At 37.7% G+C, this 20086-nt stretch overlaps 1 protein-coding gene across 2 annotated transcripts in view; it reads left to right on the top strand.

The window, feature by feature from the left end:
* The window catches only part of ZNF592 (zinc finger protein 592), a 64166-nt gene extending 44807 nt beyond the window's left edge, over positions 1-19359 (top strand). For both annotated transcript variants that reach the window (XM_074295311.1, XM_074295312.1), the window contains exons 3-9: positions 1827-2005; positions 15354-15530; positions 15885-16044; positions 16141-16443; positions 16916-17028; positions 18151-18286; positions 18768-19359. In XM_074295311.1, the coding sequence (XP_074151412.1) occupies positions 1827-2005; positions 15354-15530; positions 15885-16044; positions 16141-16443; positions 16916-17028; positions 18151-18286; positions 18768-19262 (1563 nt within the window). In that variant the 3' untranslated portion in view covers positions 19263-19359. The remainder of the gene's footprint in view (positions 1-1826; positions 2006-15353; positions 15531-15884; positions 16045-16140; positions 16444-16915; positions 17029-18150; positions 18287-18767) is intronic.
* Positions 19360-20086: the final 727 nt, after the last annotated feature.

The following is a 20086-nucleotide window of genomic DNA, read 5'->3' as shown; positions in this document are numbered from 1 at the left end:
CTTTTCTTGGTTTCTTGTTTTTCACTATAACAACAACTATTTATTTACTGTTTCTTTAGCCCCGGGCACATTGTTTACACAATCATACATGAATCAATTTCACACTAGGAGTTTACAGTATGCTGTATATAGTTATAGCCTAAATATGATCAGCATAGTGTATACAAAATGTAGGTGGGGGTGAGAGTAGAAACTGGGGAGATCTGGGAAGGCCTTTTAAGAGACACCTGAATTGAATCTGGAAGGGAGAGGTGGACATTGAGGTATTTATTCCAGCAGTGGAGAATAGTTTAAATGAATGCCCTCCCCTCAGGAAATCTCTCTTGGAGGCTTTCTCCAGCCTGGCCACTTGGAGTATTGTGGACCTGGTATTTTGATCCATCTGTTGTAGATGCTGTCTGACCTGGGCAAAATACTCTGGGACTTTCATTTTCTATTTCTGAGATGACATGACTTTCAGTGAAGTCTTATATTGAAATAGCTTTTTGGTTTAGCACAGTCTACTGCTATCTTACTGAATAATAATAATAATAGTTAATGTTTAACATAGTGCTTACTATGTGCCAGACGTGCTAAGGGCTTCACAAATATTTTCTTGTTTGATCTTTACAATTCTAGGAAGAAAGTATCATTCTTATTCCCCTTTGACAGAAGAGGAAACTGAGGCAGACAGATTAAGTGACTTGCTCAGAGGTAGTGTCTGTGATTGAACTCAGGTTTCTTTATCTCTAGGCTCATTGCTTATTTCTACTATACTATCTAGCTGCCTAGCTTACTGTCTACTAAAACTCTTAAAACTTTTTTCTGACAAACTGTTCTATGATTGTGGCTTCCTCATCATATGCTTTTGAAATCAATTTGAAATCTTATATTTGATCCTATTGAAGTTCTTCTCCTGGATTTAATCCAGTGTCCTAACCAATCATGGTCTTTTTGGATCCTTACTCTATTATCCAGGGTGTTAAGTATTTGGTAAATTAACTGTCCACACCTTCACTGAAGACACTGCTAAAAATGCTTCTAAAAAGTATAGGGCTATGCACAGATCTCTGGGGCACTACATTTGTTAATCTCCTACCCTCCTTCCCCCCACCGAGGCAATTGGGGTTAAGTGACTTGCCCAAGGTCACACAACTAGAAAGTGTTAAGTATCAGGTCCTTCTGACTTCAGGGTTGGTGCTCTATCCACTGTGCCACCCAGCTGCTCTTGTTAATCTAGTCTTAAGCTGACATTGAGCCATTAATGACCACTGAGTCCAGGCATTCAACCAATTTAAGTATATCTAATTGTACTGTCATCATTTAACACACATATCTTCATCTTTCTCACAAGAATAGCATGAGATATTTTATCAAATGCCCTGCTAAAATATCTACAGTGTTCTCTTTGATATGTCAGTTTACTTTGTATGTGAAGTGATCTAGATAGGTCCTAAGTTCAGCACAGATCTTTATGAAATCCAACAGAAAAAGAAAGAAGAGATATAGGAATGAATATTCCCTGGGCTAAGAGGGAGGAGAATCTTGTTCTACAGAAGGCTAAGCTACTCTTTAAAGTATAAAAAATTAATTATATTGGTATTTTTTGTTTTTACATTAATTTATTCTTAAGGAAAGTGAAACCTGAGATAAAGATTCCTGATCAATAAGTCAGAGGCACAGTTAAAAGACAAGAGAAGAAATTTTGAACTGGGCAAATCCAGGCAGACCAACTTAATATTTTATTATTTTGCCTCAGACAGTGTTGAAACCCACTCGTTCAGAGTGGACCACACACTCTTTACTAATGATGCACTGCTGTGATTCTTTCTCTTTTTGTTTTCCAGACTTGCCAGGTGTGTCAGATGATGCTACCCAACCAGTGTAGCTTCTGTGCCCATCAGCGCATCCATGCTCACAAGTCTCCTTACTGCTGCCCAGAATGTGGAGCACTCTGCCGCTTGGCCTACTTCCAGACCCATGTGAAGGAGAACTGTCTGCACTACGCCCGAAAAGTGGGCTTCCGGTAAGTGCTGCTGGACTTGTTCATCTTCTCTTTGCAGCTGTAACTGAAAGCCTGGGCCACCCTTTGCTGTTTTCTGGAATCTGGATTTGAGAGACGCTTTAGGGTCTGACTCTACAGACAATGAATTATGGCTGCTCTCACCTTTGGCTTATGAGTGACATCTGATGGATAGAGCCAGGGACAGACCTGTTTCTTGGAAGAGAGGGTAGTTGTGAGGGAATTGTTCTGCCACTTACACTGGAGAATGAGGTTTCTACATATGACTGATTTAATTATCTAAGTCTCTTCTTTTAAGGTCTCTCTCTGGATTGGCACACCTTGCATTTTTGTTTAATCAACAGGAGAAGGAAAAACAAAGGAGAGAGAGGGTTATGTATGGAAATAGTTTAGACTTTTTTTAAAAGGACATTTGTTGATAAAATGCATATACAGCTTTAAAAATTGTTCTTATGTCGCTAATGTCTTTGTTATTTTACTTTGATACATTGTGTGTAACTTAGTTTGCTTATAAAATTATGTTTGACATGTAATAGTTTTAAGTATCTATCAGAGCTCTGCTAAAGTGTTCTGACTGTAAGCCCACTGTTCCTTCCAAGATATTGTTTTGCATTTCTAGATATGATTTTATAGTAACAATTCATTGTATGGTGATGATGATTTTGACAGCACTTATAAATCTTTTAATGTAACCTGCTTTTAAATATTAAAAAAAATTCTTAACATATGGAACTATAAGCAGGAGCTCAATGTCAATTTTTGCTACTTTACCAGAAGTAAGCAGAATCTTGAATAGAAGAAAATCCATATTCTCTAATAAAAACAGAAGATCTTAATCTTGTTTTTTAATTGCTTTCTAAAGTGTTGTTAGTGTTACTGGTCTTCCATAAGATAAAGCAAATGCAGAGAATTGTTTTCAGATAAGAATCCAACCTGAATATTAAGAAAAAACCTGAATATTAAGTACAGCTGTAACTATATAGAACTTATGTTTAATCACTCTCTTTCTGTTATTTGCATTTCTTTTCCTCTACCAACATTTAGAAGTACTATTCCATATCATATCTTAAATGGGCTACTTGTTTTGTATTCCAGTCAAATGCAATAGCAGTGCTGCATCATTGTTGATACTCTTAATATTCTTAATGAGTTCAGATCAACAGGGCCAACTCAACTTCATCATAGGTACTTAAAGAACCTTTGGTTTTGATTTTGAACCATTGTCAGTAGTCTTTGAAAGATTGTGGAGTATCAATAACAGGTATCTGTGAGGTGATATGCCATGTGGTGAAGATACAAAGGCAAACATGACATTGTCTCTGTCCTTTAAAAGTTTCTGAGAGTAAGTGTATTCAAAATAAATACAGAGTTCTATATAGAGAATAGGAGAATTGTCTCAGAATCAGAAAAAGAAGTATTTTTGTCCTCTTCTTTCCCCTTGTCCCTCCTCATCAATATTTTGCTTCTGACCACTACCTCCCTCAGTCTGACCTCTCTTTTATCAGTCCTTTCCCCCTTTCTTATCCTTCTCTTCTACTTCTGTTCTCCTTTCTATTAGTCTCTTCCTTTACTTTCCCTTGCCTTCATTTTCCAAAAAAAAGGGAAACAAATGGAGTTGGTAATACTCCATTACATGCCTATGAATATGACTTTTATTCTTACAGTTTTAGAATGCATTTGAAGGGATAGCTAGTGAACATCTAGAAAAGGAATCAGTGATCACAAAAGAGGTCCTGTCAGACTAATTTTATTTAAAAATTTTTTTCAATTAACAAAAACATTTTCTCTTCTTTCTCCCCTGCTATCTTCCTCCTACCCCATTGAAAACAAAGAAAAACAGAACCCTTGTAATAAACATGCTTAGCCTTATAAAACACATTCCTTCCTTTGACTATGTCTTAAAAAAAGGCATTCTTACCTGAATGCATCATCTCTCTATCAGAAGGTAGGTAGCATGCTTCATCATTGGTCTGTTGGAATCATGGTTGATCATTACATTTAATAGAGTTCTTAAAGTCTTTCATATTTGATTGCCTTGGCAGTATTTTTGTTATTATATAAATTTTTATGATTCTACTAAGCCTTTCACCTTTTTTTAGATACATATACCATAATTTAGATTCATATACCATAAGAACAAATTATCAATCAAGAAAGTATATATATATTAGTAAAAGAAATTATGTTCATAAATGTCCATTTTTCTTTACTTTCTTGTAAATTTTTCTTTTGTTTTCTGTTATGCATGTTATTTACTTATTCTTCTTTCCCCCTTTCAACCTCCCCCCCTTTTTTTTTTTAGGAAAAAAATAAAAATACTATAATTTGCTATTACCTAACCTCCCTCTACTCTAGGATCTTTCCCTTCTTCCCTTTGCTTCCCCATCTACCTATCCCTCTCCCCTTATTTCTTTATAGATTTTGGAGGGTTCTATACCCGTCACGGTATATATATCATGAAGGGTATATATGCAATGTTTCCTGTTAAATCCATTCCTGATATGAGTAGGTTTTCACAATTACAACCTCTCCTCCTTCCTCTAATGCCTCTAGGTATATTCTTCCCCTGCACCTCATTTGTATAACATAATTGCTGTTTTTACCTTAACTCTACCTATCTTTCTTTTGAGCTACCCTATTGTTGATGTGAATCTTAAACATATAGTATACATTTCCCATGTAAAAAAACATAAACAAATTGTCTTTGAAATTGATATTTGATATTGGCTTTTATATGTTAAATTTTCTGTTAACTTCATATTTGGTTGATAGAAGGTCCTGAAAAAAATGCAAGTTCATTGAAGGTCCATTCTTTTCTCATTCAGTATTATAGATAATTTTGCTAGATATGATATTTTTGTCTGCAGGCCTAGTTTGATTGTCAGTATATCTACTGACATATCTGACTGCTGATAAGTCCTGCACAATTCTAATTGTAGCTCCAGCATATTTGAATTATTTTTTCCTTGTTTCTTGCAAAACTTTCTCTTTGATCTGGGGTTTGAAAACTTGGCAATAATATTCTGTGTGAGATATGGTACTACTACCTAAACCAGGTAGGTTGAAAACAGAGAAAGAAAATTATAGACCAATCTCCCTAATGAATATTGATGCTAAAACCTTAAATAAGATATTAGCAAAAAGACTACAGAAAATCATCCCCAGGATAATACACCATGAGTAAGTAGGATTTATACCAGGAATGCAGGGCTGGTTCAATATTAGGAAAACTATTAGCATAATTGACCATATTAATAACCAAGTTAACAAAAACCATATGATCTTCTCAATAGATGCAGAAAAAGCATTTGATAAAATACAACATCCATTCCTATTAAAAACACTTGAGAGTATAGAAATACATGGGCTTTTCCTTAAAATAATCAATAGCATCTATTTAAAACCATTAATAATATTCCTGTGTGTTTTCCACAAAGGATCTCATTGAGGAGGTAATGGGTGTATTTTTTCCTATTTCTACTTTCACTCCAGTACAGTTTTTCTTTTTCTTTCTTTTTTTTTTTTTTTTAATTTTCTGTATTACTATATCAAGGTTCTCTTTTTGGTCACAACTTTCAGGTAATCCAATTATTCTTATATTTTCTCTTCTTGATCTGTTCTAGATCTGTCATTTTTCTTTTAAGATGTTTCACATTCTGTCTTATTTTTTTCATTCTTTATTATGTTTTGTTATTTCATGGTCTCATAGCTTACCTGGCTTCCCTTTGCTTGATTCTAATATTCAAAGAATTATTTTCATCTTTGAGACTCTATATCTCCTTTTCTAGTGTTAACTTTTTTCCCCATAATTTTCTTGTTTTTCTTGGGTTTTTTTCTTTTTTACATTTTTCCTTAATGTCCTCATTTGATTTTTAAAATTCTTTTTTTTAGTTCTATAAATTCTCTGTGCAAAGTGCCATTTCACATTACTCTCTGAGGTAGAAGCTTTTTTTTACTTCACTGTCTTCTGAAGATGAACTCTGGTCTTCCCTATTCCCAGAATATATTTTTATGGTGGGATTATTTCTTTTTTGCTGGTTCATTGTTTATTTGTTTCCTAATAAGAGATAATAAGCACCTAATCATAGGATGAGAGGGATGGTGCCTCAAGCTTTCCTTTATGAGCAGAAACCCCAAACCAAGCTTTCCTCCCTCTTGCTCTTACCTGTAGCCAGCAGTGTCCCTGCCCTGTTGCTTCTGTAACTCATCTGGTGCTGGGTTCCAAATCAGCCAAATTTAATTCAATCTTCTGGGACCCAAATTCTGAATCCACAAACAGTCTGGGAAGTCAAAGTCTTTGTGGTTCTTGCTGAGGCTCTAGCCACACCTAGCTAGCCCAAGGGGTCCCCACTTAATGTTTCTGTGAAGCTAGTGTGGAAGTGTTAGAACTTCATATGGGTTAATCCTCATCTGAGGTCTTAAGATCTTTTTGTGTTGTATCAGGAGGGCACCTCTGTTCTGCCTCAAATTTTGATTTTTCACCAATCTGTGTTTACCCTGAGGCACAAATTTGCTCTGTTTGTGGGGGAAATCTGGAAAGCTTGAAATTTACCAACCTACTCTGCCATCTTCCTAAAATTATCCCTACTATAAGTATTCTTATTCACATTAGTCAGTTTCTTTTTCCTTTGATTTTTTTTTTTTTTTGGAGAGGTGGGTGGGTGGGTGTAGATCTAGTTATAGTATTGCTGAGTTAAAAAGAATTTTTTTTTTTTTTTGGAGGGGTGGGTGGGTGTAGATCTAGCCATAGTATTGCTGAGTTAAAAAGAATCATAGAATGATTAGCAACTAATTTTGGGGACAGAGTTCCAAATTGCTTTCCAGAAAGGCTAGACTAATACACATCTCTACCAACAGTGCATTAATGTGCCTATTTCCCCTCAGTTCCTCCAATATTTGTCATTTTCTTCCTTCTGTCAACTTTACTAATCTGATGAGTATGAAGTTGATCTTCAAAGGGGCTTTCATTTTCATTTCTCAGATTATTGGTGATTTGAAGCATTTTTTCATATGGCTGTGGATAGCTTAAATATCTTTCTTAGAAAATTGCTTGTTCACATCTTTTAACCATTTATTCATTGGGAATGCTTTTTCTCCTTATAAATTTGAAACAATTTGTTATTTGTTTTGGAAATGAGCCCTTTAAAAGAGAAGTGTGCTATGGAGATTCCTCTCTTCTCCCTCTTCTCCTCCTCCCCATTTCTCCAGTTAACTGGTTCTCTTCTAATTTTGGTTTAGCTACATCGATTTTGTTTGGGCAAAAACTTTTAAATTTCGGCATCAAAATTTTGTTTTATTGTCTGGGATTCTCTTTATTACTTGTTTAGTCATGAATTCTTCCTTTATTCATATACCTCAAAGGCAATTGTATTTCACTATAGTAATTTCTTTATGATATCTCCCTTTATGTTTGGTATATATCCATTTGGAAGTTATCTTTAACTTCATTTTTGTTTTTGACAGGACAAAATAGATTGGTAGATGAGAAAAATGATTAAATTTAGTTTATCTAGATTTTATCAAAGCATGTCAGGCACTCTTAAGCTTTTCTTATGGAGAAGATGCAGAGAAGTAAACTATACAGTCATATAGTTAGCTGAATTTTGAATTAGTTAATGGAAACTCAAGTAGTAATCATTAGTGTTTCAGTGTTAACATAGAATATGTTTCTGGACATGTTGTCCAACAGAGTTCCTCTCTTAGCCTCTGTTTCCTAATTTTAATAAAAAGGCATTAGAGGGATTGGCCTCTCAGTTAAACTAAGAGCTCTTAATCTCTGATCCCCAGAGTTGTATTCAAATCTTATCTCAAGCATCAATCTCAGATCAAGTTGCTTAACCCTGGAGAGGTTCAGGTTCTTTATCTGTACCCAGGGCATTTGTGAGGACAGCCATTTGCAAACTTTAGAATATCACATAAATGAAACTTATTAGTTTCACTTAATTTTCTGAGAAATGTATAGCTCTGTAGTCTATGAATTTTTTAAAAAAAGTTTTGCCTTTTAAAGTTTACATAGAATGGTGTCTTCACATGGTAGCTTTCAAGTTTTGTAGTCTATGAATTTTAAAAAAGTTTTGCCTTTTAAAGTTTACACAGAATGGTGTCTTTATATGGTAGCTTTCATGTTTGTTTTATACGAGACTATGACAGATGCACCTTTTTAATAATTTTGTTCACTGATTCATCACGTATTAAAATCAAGACTAGTGTAAAGCAGGGAAGGAGAATATGAATTCCCCTAAATATTGTAGATATTGCACAAAATCCAAGAAAAGGAAGAATTTCCTATTAATGACAGTATTCTTACATTGGGCCAGCCAATACATTGCCCTGGAGCTCTATAGCACCTTCATGTCATAATGTAAAAAAGATTGTTTTAGCCATCTGTGCTGCAAAAAAAAAAAAAAAAAAAAAAAGGATTAAAAAATGCCTTTTGCCCAGACTATGATATAGTTTGATGAACAACCTGTTAAAGAGAAGAGAGTGAGAAGAAAGTGTGCATTTTCATTTGTATGTAAAATTTTGGACAAGTACTATGGATGAATAGTGAACTGGACCTGAAAATTAGTAGGAAATGAAGAGAAAAGCAGGCATTTGGGAAATTTTACATTGCTTTTAGTGAATCCAATCTGCTCATTACTGAAAAATCCTCTCTTTAATACCATTTATTCTCTTAGAGGTGCATATTGCTGAATCATGAAACATAGGATCTTGGAAGAATCAAACTGAAAAGTATCCCAAAGAGCAAAGAAAAATATATATTGCCTAGACAAATAGTTTAAAAGATATCATTGAGAGCCTTAGCTTTCACATCTGGAAGTACCCTGTCACAGCTAATATTCTGTGAGTTTATGAGGCTTCATAGATCTATTTGATGAGAAACAGAAGTAGGCTAGTTATGATGGACAAGACTTCCAATAGTCTGGGATGGATCCCCTTAGGAGGCATTTAGGAATATAAGCCTGAAAAATAGAGAACATTGTGATCTGCATATATGGATTTATCATCATCCCTGAGTTGTACTAGCATGGTCATGGAAAAAGCCCTGGATCTGAAGTCAGAAAGATACTAATTCAAATGTGACTTCAGACACTTACTAATTGTGTGACCCTGGGCAAGACAGTTAACTGATGTTGGCCCTAATCCCCTGGAGAAAGAAATGGTAAACTATTCCAGTGTGTATGCCAAGTAAATCCTGTGTTCAGTATTGGTGGGCTGTGGTCCATAGGGTCATTAAGAGTCAGACATCACTGAATAACACCAAAGTTTGTACTATATACCCTTTTTGGCCTAATTAGGAGGACAGAAACATTCCCTAGCCCCTAGATCAAAAGATTACCAGAGGAAACAATGAAAAAAAATTTTGCCAAATACATATTCCCTCTCTTTAAAATGTCCATTCCTCTGAAGGTAAAATTACATTTTGTTGACAGGTAATGTGATATAGTAGAAAGAACTCTAGATTTAGATATAAGAAAAGCCTGGGTTGGAACCCCACTTCCAGTACTTATTATAGATGGATCCTTTACTCTTTGATCTTTAATTTCTTTATCGGTAAAAGGGAGGTAATAATGATGCCTGTAGTATGTGTTTACTTAGAGAAAGCAGCATGATGCTGGATAGAGAATTTGCCTTGAAGTAAGGAATCCATCAGTCAACAAGCATGTTTAACATTGGACATATACTTACCAGACAAAACATACCCATCTGCTTTGATGAAGGAAGTCTGCACACCATGAGTTCCCCATTCTGATAAAATTACACACCCAAACCTCCTTGCCAAGAAAAAAATTATCTTTTAGGGTTTTCATGAGGTTGTAATATGTATAAAGCAGCTGTCATTGTTATTATTTGAGTTATGTTTGTAGGCTGAGGACAAAAAGCAAAGGAATTGATTTGATATTGTATTCTAATGTAAAGATGTATATACACACAAACAATAGTTAATTATTGTCCCATTGTTGATTTATCCCAATAGTCACATGGTAGTTAGTGCCCATGTTAGCTTTACCTAATCTTTAGGTAAAGCCTATTCTAGGCCACCAAAACTATAACTGGAATTGAAATAATTGAAACAAGTTCTCTGTTTTGCTATCCTTTAGGGGCCCAGCCTGTTCAGCCCTCCAGGGAATTAGAAACTTGAAAATATTTGTATAGCTAGCCAGCTAGAACATTTTCTTGTGCTCTTGGCACCCAGAAATAAAAGCACAAGCAAATAAGCAAATAAGTTCTTGCCCCAGAGAAGCTTACGCTCTAAATGAGAAAACAGTACTTAAAAGGACAGTTGGGAAAGAAGTGGGAGAGGGTTCTCACTAGAAGTTAAGACAGCCAACTGAAGAGGAGTAAATGAAGTCCAGAGAGTTGGTTGGGAGCGAAGTGGAGCCACGCTGGTGCTTTTCCTGAAAGAGCAACAGCAAGCCAGGTAGGCAATCCCCAGTCAAGATGGAGAGTTCTATAGTTCACAAAGTACTTCCACATCCATTATTTCATTTGTATTTCTCAATAAACCAAGACCAGAAGTCAGTAAATAATCTGGCAAAAGTCATATGTAGCTAGTTAATGGCCCAAATAGACCTTAAACCCAGATATTCTAATATATGGTTCAGTCAATACTCTTTTCTCCTATAACATACTGCTTCTGAAGGCATATGTCTTCAGAGATCTCAAATTCCCATGGGCTAGCTGTCAATAAGCAGCTATTGAGTATATCTTCTGTTAAAGGGAATTTCAGTGTCATTTATTTATATGGAATGTCAGTTTGTTTATTGAATGAATTGAACCAACAAGCATTTTATTAAAGGTCAGCTTTGTGTTTCTGTTCTAAGTAGGAACCAGATAACATTATGGTATGGGCATAATTATCTCTATATGCATTCCTTTACTCATAAATAAGACATCAGTATGTATGTTATCAGTCAACAAACAATAATCAAGAGATAATTATTGGAAGAATTCTAAGAAAGGAGAGCCCATTTTGTAGCTGAGGGAATTGGGTAACTAAATAGATATCCATAGCGATCTTTTTTAAAAAATCAATTTTATTTTCAATTCTATTTTCTTTCTACTCCTCTTTCTCTCATCTCTTAGAAAAGAAAATCAAACTCCATTACAAGTATGTATAGTCAAACAAAACAACCTTGATTAGGAATGTGTTGCCCTCCAAGTTCCCAGTAGCCTTCAGTATGCACTTTTGAGTTCAATACCTCTCTTTCTGAAGCCTTTTTCCTCCTGAGTCCTTTTGACTATTGGTTCCATTGTGTTGATCTTTCAAAGTTGCCTTTGCCTTTATAGTTACTGTGTTATTATATTAATTGTTCTGTATACTTAATATGTATCATTTTCTTCTCTGCATAGAAAAGGGTAGGTCCTTTCTTTCTTTTTTTCTTTTTTTTCTTTTTTTTTTTTTTTTTTTGCTGAGATGGCTATTCAGAATGCCAATTCTCACATCTTTAGTACTTTTGTAGCTTCTGAAAGAAGATATGTGCCTCAGGAGGGCTCATTGAGTCAGCATGTGAGGCACAAGTTCTGGGACCTGGTTTAGGCCCAATGTCCTAAACTGCCCTTGCATAGTTTGAGACTTCAAAATAGATCACATCCATTTGTGCATCTTCTCCAGAGATACAAATTACAATCTAACTATACTCTTTGTGCAACTCTTCTTGTGGTCCTACCAAATTTTCTCCATGGGAAGTCCATTTGATAATGCTGGTAGCCTTCTTCTAGAGCTCAACATTAGATGAGTACGTATGGGTATACTGAGATTGTCTGTATGTGATCCATCACTCTCAGTAAGTAGTCAACTAATCTCCTCTTCCAGACTTATTTTACTTTTTATACCATTTCTTCTAACTAGCTCTTAATTATAACTATTTCTACCCTTTTTTCTGTTCTTTACAATCTGAAGAATATTCTCTTTGCCTGAGAAAACAGAAGCAACATAAGCAGCTCTGACTTCTTTCCATCAACATTGATCACCATCCTGTCTGCCCTGTACAGATGCCTTACTCCTTTGTTAATCCTCCACTTCTCAGAAGAAATTTGTTTTTAAATTCCATTTTTTTAACTTAATTAGCTCATTCTAAGCTTCAGAATTTGTGACATGATTCTTAAAGGAACATGACATGCTATTTTTATTTATCTTCTATTACCTATCTCTGCCTTCATCTTCTATATGTGACTTTTAAAAACTCATATTGTGTGTTAAGGACTGTGCCTAAGTGTGAAGGGGAAGACCAGTTTGCCAGAAAACCTCCACAGTGTGAATCATAACACCTCTAAAGGAATTGCAAATCAACCTTTACTGATGTTGCTTGTGAATTGGGAATGAAATAAATTGGAGGCAAGAAAGAAGAGGAGGGAAGTCAGAGAACAAGCAACTGCCTCCCAGTCTCCTTGTATCATTATCCTCTCACATGAAGGGATTTATTCTGATGGACAGAATTAAATCCCCAGCAGCCACCAACGAATGGCTCCTATAACCATAGCAGTATTGGTTGGTGAATGCTCTAGGCCACATAAACAACTAACTTTTTCCCTCTCCTCTAGAATTATTTCTCTTTACATTTTCAGAATTTCATTTTTGAGAGCTTCTTATCCGTCCTGGACTTATTTCTCTGTAGAATTTTAGTTCAAAGGATCCTGCTTCTGCTTTCTCTGAATACTAAAAAGCTGCTCTCCCCATATCTCAGGCCATTCCAGATTATGCCTGAATTTCTCTCTTGAAGGTACTGAAGGGATCTGGATGTCTCACAGATTCTAGGAGGGACTAGATGCTCTCCTCCTTACCCTAGCCCAGGCTATTTTTCCCCTTCTTCCATTTTGAGTCCACTGCCCATACACAGTATATCCTTAAATTATACATACAAATGGTTTAGGTCTGCTGGCCTGACCACCCACCCAATTGCATGTCATAGTTTGGACAATAGACATTATTTGTCTCCTTGATTTTTCTTATGAAGCTAGGTAGAATGATCTCTTTTTGAGTTATTACAAATCTCATTTAGGAAATTTTGCAGTGTTGTACAGTGCCATCTGCAAACAAGAACATCTGAAGGTTTTCAGTATTTGTAGAGAATCACTCTTCTGTTTTTTTTTTTCCAGATACCCTTTGATTGTGGTAATTACCTTCATCTTCCTCTTTTAAGCTTTGCTATTTGTAATCATTCATCAAACAAATGTTACTTGTTCATCTTTCATGGAATCTTGTTTGCTTTTGCTTTTGCTTTATGCATTTATCATCATCACTTTATTGAAGGAGAATCTTTAAGGTAGCATTTTGATCTACCAAATCAAATGTTTTTTATAGTTAACAAACAGTAAGCCCAGTGAAATCTTGTATTTTCTTCATATTTCATTCACTTGTGTGTCTATAAAGATGTCTTTTGTAGCATGTTGTGTTTAAAATCTTATCTGTTTTTTTCTAATTACTTCGTGCCTTAAAAACGGATAAAGATTATTCTCACAAAAATCATATAGAAATGGGAAAGTAGAATAGGCATATAATTTGGTAGTTATTAATGTTAAATTGTCACCAAAAAAAGAGGGTTGTTATCCGTCTTTGAAATAGTTTATCCTTCACACCCTCAAAATTATGACACCTTCAAATTTGTGTCTATCAATCATGTTAGCCAGTCAAGGACTAAAGTGTTATTGTTGTTGTTGTTGTTTTTTGGCTGTATCTGACTCTTTATAACACAATTTGGGATTTTCTTGGCATAGATACTTGAGTGGTTTGCTATTTCTTCTCCAGCTTATTTTACAGGGTTAAGTGACTTGCCTAGGGTCATACAACTTGGAAATATCTAAGGCCAGATTTGAATTCAAGTCTTTCTGACTCCAGGTTTAGCATTCTATCCACTACTGCACCACCTATCTGAAATATGTCATTGGTAGAGAAAATGGTTTTAAAAAACTGCTGAATTTTTGGTTTTGAATATCTAATGCTAATCACAATGCTGGCTACATAATAAGTGTTTAATAAATGCTTGTTTGATTATATAGAAATTGAAAAAATATTTTCTGTTTCATTTGTTGTTTTTATAATAAAGAGTCATCATTAATTGCTTTTCAGCGATCTGGCTTAACTGGGTCTCTTACAGTGCTTTTTAACAAATTTAGCTATTTCTTAATACTGAACATATCATCCGACTTTTTTGGGGGAAGTGTGCTTTTCTGTGTATTGCTGACTCAATTGGAGTCTTTATGAAGTATTTTGAAGAAGGTTTATACTTCTGCAACAGCAGGAAGGAAAGTCTTTTTTATGAATTCTAAAATGATATTGTAATTATCAAGTGTCTCATGAAATTTTTTGTTGTGATGGCTTTTGAATGTGTAATAAAACCAATTCATCAACACCTTTGAAATCATCACATTTAGAATTATCATCAGTAATATAAAATATGTGATTCTTAATATTCCATATTCCTGCTCTTCCACTGTTCTGTTATTGGTGTTGCAATAATGCATGACTACTGGTAATATTATATTTTTTTTGTCTTATGAGTTGCTATGATCAAGCAATTATCACTCTCGACTCTATATTCATCAACAAATACTTATGAAGTGCCTACTCCAATTCACTTCAGTTGATAAAGTGCTGGACTAGGAGTTAGGAAGATCTGTGATCAAATCCAGCTCTAGGCTCTTGCTAATAAAATGGAATCATAATAACACTTATCTCTCAGGGTTTTGGGGAAACCAGATGCTAAGCTATTTGCAAATCTTAAAGTGATATGCACATATATATTCATATATATATATATATATTCAATTAATAAAATAACTATACTATACGAAAACTGCCACTATTATACTACGACCACACAACTACAACAATAGCTACTATTACAAAGCTTGTGATTATTGTGATATGCTTTGGAGACCCAATCTCTTGCCTGGCAAAAGAGATAGCCTATTCACAAAAATCACTGTAGTATGAGGTGTCATGTTGTAAATCCTACTTGTGCAGAAGGCACATAAAACATAGTGGAGACAAAGCCAGAGAGACAGTTTCTAGCTAGAATAATCGAGACCAGAGCAGACCACAAGTTCATTGTCTTATAGTGTTTTCCAGTTGCCTGTTCTCCAACTCCCCATGTGGATACACTTCTTAAGTTGCTTCTGAAAAAAACATGTGGATTTGGTGCAGAGAGCTGAGAAATAAAAACTGTGGCCTACTGATGACCATTTTTTGATCTAATTTCATTGTGAATGTGGCTAGTGAATGGAAAATGGAAACTAGATGCTTTATTTGGGGGATGGAAAAGAAGGTATTCAGTGAAGTTCTGTACCTGTTCTTATCTCTACTTCAACACAGCCTCTGGGCCTGACTGCTGTTGTCTTTGCTGCCCAGGTGCATTCACTGTGGAGTTGTCTTTGTGACCTTAGCCTTGCTGAAGAGGCACATCCAAGAGCGGCACTGCCAGGTTTTCCACAAGTGTGCATTTTGCCCTATGGCCTTCAAATCCGCTAGTGGCACTGCTGCTCACAGTGCTGCCCAGCACCCTTCCCAGCCACACAAAGCCTCACAGTAAGTGCCTTTCCTTGGTGGGTGGAAGGGGGAGAAGGAGGAGGGCCGGGGGACCAGTCTGGTGGGAAATGAACCTTGGGAGATGATGGGAGAACTTCTCACTTAGGGTTCAGGAGCATTTGTAGGTATGAAAAAGAATTTAAGAGGGAAGTGTTTTTTTTTATCCCCAGATGTGCTAGTGGTTCTTCTCATCTGGCCTTGAGATACCTCATACCTAAATTCTCTTAGCAGCTGTTGTGTAACCCTTTCTTTGCAATAAGTAGTTTGTGCTTTGTGCCTCTAGGGCCTCTCAGGGTGCTGCAATCCTTTATGTGGAGATACATAATCCTCCTGGTTCTGTTCTCATTTCCCTAGACTGATCTATAAGTGTTCTTGTGAAACTGTCTTCAACAAAAAGAAGCTGATGCAGCAGCACTTTTACCAGAACACCAACAAATTGGTGGTGGGAGTTTTCAAGTGCCCAGAGTGTCAGCTTGTGTTCATGCAGAAGCAGCTGCTGATGCAACATGTCAAGGTGGGTCAGGAGACCCGGGTGGGGAGGTTCTTAGAGAACCAGTTCCAGCCTGTATCCATCTCCTTGCTCAGTCAGTAATTATCCTTCCCATTCCAGAGTGTCCATGGTGTCCCACGAAATGTGGAAGAGCTGCCCAGCCTGCGGTCTACAACTGATACCCTCTCTGGCCATCCAGGCCCTGGGACCCCTGCTGAGCCATCAGCCACTAGTACTGCTGGGCAAAGCAGTGTCCAGACCTCAGTCCGCTGGGATAGGCCTGGGGAACGCCGTGCTGAAGCCCAGAACAAGGCTGAGATGAAGCCCAAACTGAGGAGTACTGGATGGACCTGCCCAGAATGCCGTGATTGGCTTCCTGATCGTGAAAGCTATGTGTCTCATATGAAGAAGAGCCATGGCCGGGTAAGTGTTGTGTAGTGAGGTTTGGGGACCTTGGGAAGTGCAGGGAGGGAGGAATGGGATCAGGTCCCATCTGTACTGAGCTACATAGCAGCAGACAGACCTGAGTTCCTTTAAAGGGAGCCAAACATTCTGTCCTTATTAGTTCTTGAGCTCCTTTGTACTATGAGGTCCCCAGGAGAGTTAAAGGGATACTGATGCCCAGACACAAGCCCTGATTACCAAGTCACCCAGGTATTTTAGCAATTCGTTTCTGTATAGTAAAAGCTCCTTTCAGTTCTTTAGTAAGAACTATCATATCCCATCAATTAGTCCTCTTCTTCTAGGTTGGGTTAGATCCTCAGATATATCAGGGTCTTAGAATAGTGGGACCACTGGGTCTAGAAAAAACATGCTCTTCCTCTTCTTCCTTTTAAAAACAATCTTTCTCAGCTCTCTGGGGTCTGATACTTTGTGTCCTGTTGACTCTCTTCAGATAGTGAAACGCTTTCCGTGTCGGCAGTGTGAGTGCTCCTTCCATACTGCCAGTAACCTTCGACGACATAGCCGAAACAACCATGATACAACCAAGAAGGTTTATACTTGTTGGTGAGTTCCCTATTAGGTAGCTCCTGGCTAGAGGCCACAGTTAGAGGATTCTAAGGAGTTGAAAGCAATTATGTTGGTGGCATGTGGGAGAGATCTCAGTGGTTCAGAGCACCTTAGAAAGGGAAAAGAAAAAACCCACTGACCATTCTGTGAAAGACAGTAATTCTTTTCCTGAGTCTGCTCCACAGCTCCTAAGCTTTAGAAATAAAACATTTTCATTAAAACCTGCTTCTGAGACTTGGATGCTAACTCTTCTTTTTTTAATAGCTTTTTATTTACAAAACATTTGCATGGGTAATTTTTCATCATTGACCCTTGCAAAACCTTCTGCCCCAACCTTTCCCATTTTTCCTCCCACCCCTCCCTTGGATGGCAGGCAGTCCAATATATGTTAAATATGTTAAAGTATATGTTAAATACTATCTATCTATCTATCTATATATATATACATACATACATATACACACATATTTATACAGTTATCTTACTGTACAAGAACAATCAGATTTAAAAGAATGTAAAAATAACCTGGGAAGGAAAACAAAAATGCAAGCAAACAATAACACAAGGAGTAGAAATGTTATGTTGTGGGCCACACTCATTTCCCATAGTTCTTTCGCTGGGTATAGCTGGTTCTGTTCATTGCTAAACAATTGGAACTGATTTGGATCATCTCATTGTTAAAGAGCGCCACTTCCATTGGATTCTAGTTCTTATGAAATTCCTTGCCCATTCAAAATGACACACTTGAATATCATTGGCTCTCAGAGCATCCCTGCTTTTTTTTTTTTTTTTTTTCCATGACGATCACCATCACCCCTAGTACTGGACATCCCACAGCCAGGAGTAGTTGAACCTGGAAAAGAACAAGACCCGCTCTTCAGAGTGAGCTTCCATTACTATCTCAGCTATGAAACTGAGTTGGTTAGCCTGGGTGTATGTTGCTGTGATGCTTTGGGGGAATCACTATGATCTGCTTCGGACTATCCTGGTGCTCCTTTGTATTGAATGCTTGTGATGAAAATTTAAGCTGGGAGTTGCTTCTGTTTGCATCTCCTTTTCAGCTCTCTGTTGAGTTCTAAAGACTCTGATTCTCCTTCTCTCTTGGCCTTGTTTTTGAAGGTATTGCACAGAGGACAGGCCCAACTTCCCTCAGCTCTCCCTCCTGGAGAACCATGTCAGCCTTATGCATGGCATCAAAAATCTAGATTTGAGCCAGACGTCCAAAGCCAGACCTCCTGCTGGAGAGTTCTCCCAGGTGAGTTTCCCTTACGACGACTGGGTGGAATGTATATGCCGAGACTTGCTCCCTAGAAGCAAGTGAAGAGTGTTGGGCGCCATGGGTTGTAAGTAGCCTTTAAAGCCACAGAGGCAGAACAGGAGCTTTACATGTAGTATTACCACCTTGTGGGAGTGGAGGTGGGAGGCGTAGAGAGTCAGTGAATAAAGAGAAGCCAGATCTTGTTTTGTGCCGCAGTTCTCTTTAGGCACAATAGCCCTCTAGTCTGTATTGACTACCACAATTGCTTCCTCACCTGCTATCCCCAGCACACACACAACACATCTGGGGGCTTGTTTACTGGAGGAGGCTGCACAGAGAGGTAGGAGGGACAGTCTGGAAGGCCTTGAGAGTTGTGATTCTGGAGGTGGACCTGGCTTAGGCAAGAATTCATTCTGTGCCCTCAGAAGAACTATCAGTGATAGCAGGTTATTTCACAGTGACTTCCTCTCTTTTTTAGATGAAAGATCTGAAGAGACTGGCTGCTGAAGTTGAAGGTGCCCCAGGCTCCACCAATGGAGCAGCTGTCCCTACCACCAAAAGACTCAAGGCCCTATTCCAGTGTGCAAAGTGCAGCTTTGCCACAGACTCGGGGCCAGAGTTTCAGAGCCACATACCTCAGCACCAGGCAGACAGCTCCACGGTCCAATGTCTGCTCTGTGGCTTGTGTTACACCTCAACGAGCTCCCTCAACCGACACCTCTTCATTGTTCACAAAGTGAGAGACCCAGAGGAGGCAGAAGAGGTGGATCGAGAAGGTCCTGGGGAAGGAGCTCTTCTGGAAATAAATGAGAATGGGTGTGAGGACTATCATGAGGAGCCTACCTTGGCTGGATTGGAAGAAAGCCAATGGAAGAAGGGCCAGACCTCCAAGGAGGACTGTGAGCAGGACACAGCAGGCCATCTACAGGCCACTCAGGACCAGAATAGCCACATGACATCTCCTTGGCTGTAACAAGTGGTTTTGAAATGTGGGAGGGGAAAGGAGGGCCATGCTGTCCTAATATCTGCCTTGTGGAGAAGAGGGAATAAAAAAAAAAAGCTGTGCCCTATTTTTTGTATGTGTGTGTGAGTGCGCGTGTATGTGCACATGCAGGCCTTCAAAGCAAGCTCTGTTCTGATCTGGAGAATGGGTCCCTTAGACCCCCATGGCAATTAAGAGGTAACTCCTCTGAGCTACACATGGGCCGGGCCCCCAGTTATTTCCCCTGCCGCACTTCCTCTCTCTGAGAGTTCTGAGACCTAGGATGTCATACTTTTAGGCCTGATGCCTTTTCTGCCTCATCTTCTGTCCTCGGTCCATGTGATTTGGAGAAGTGGTATGTAGTGAGAATACTGTCTGGAATTAGGAAATTTTGGGTTTAAATTCCAGCATCAGTGAGTGCCTGTTTCTTAACTATTGTATGACTGAACAAGCTAGCTTATGACCCCAGGATCTTCAGCTGTAAATCAGAAATGATGTACTTGTGGAACTTTCCTTACAGAGTTGTAAGAAAAGTGCCTTTTGCGAACTCTCAAACAGATATGCATTATATGATTTCCCAGCATGTCCAAATTACCTGTTTGAAACCTACAGCCTGATAGCTTTCAGACTGCTGTTTGCTTTATCTCTGAATATGGGACTTCAGCAGGACTTTCCAGGTTTAAGACCTCATCTGAGGGGAGAGAAGCAAGTAATCTTCAGTCAAGAAGTTCCTTTTTCCACTCAGAGAGTATGAATCAGAGATATAATGATAAAGGGGTGGTGGGGGTTAAATTGGAACTCTGAGACCTACTTCC

The sequence above is a fragment of the Sminthopsis crassicaudata genome, chromosome 2, assembly GCF_048593235.1.
Source record: "Sminthopsis crassicaudata isolate SCR6 chromosome 2, ASM4859323v1, whole genome shotgun sequence".
In the NCBI taxonomy this organism is placed as follows: Eukaryota; Metazoa; Chordata; class Mammalia; order Dasyuromorphia; family Dasyuridae; genus Sminthopsis; species Sminthopsis crassicaudata.
This window is presented reverse-complemented; position numbering and strand designations above follow the sequence as displayed.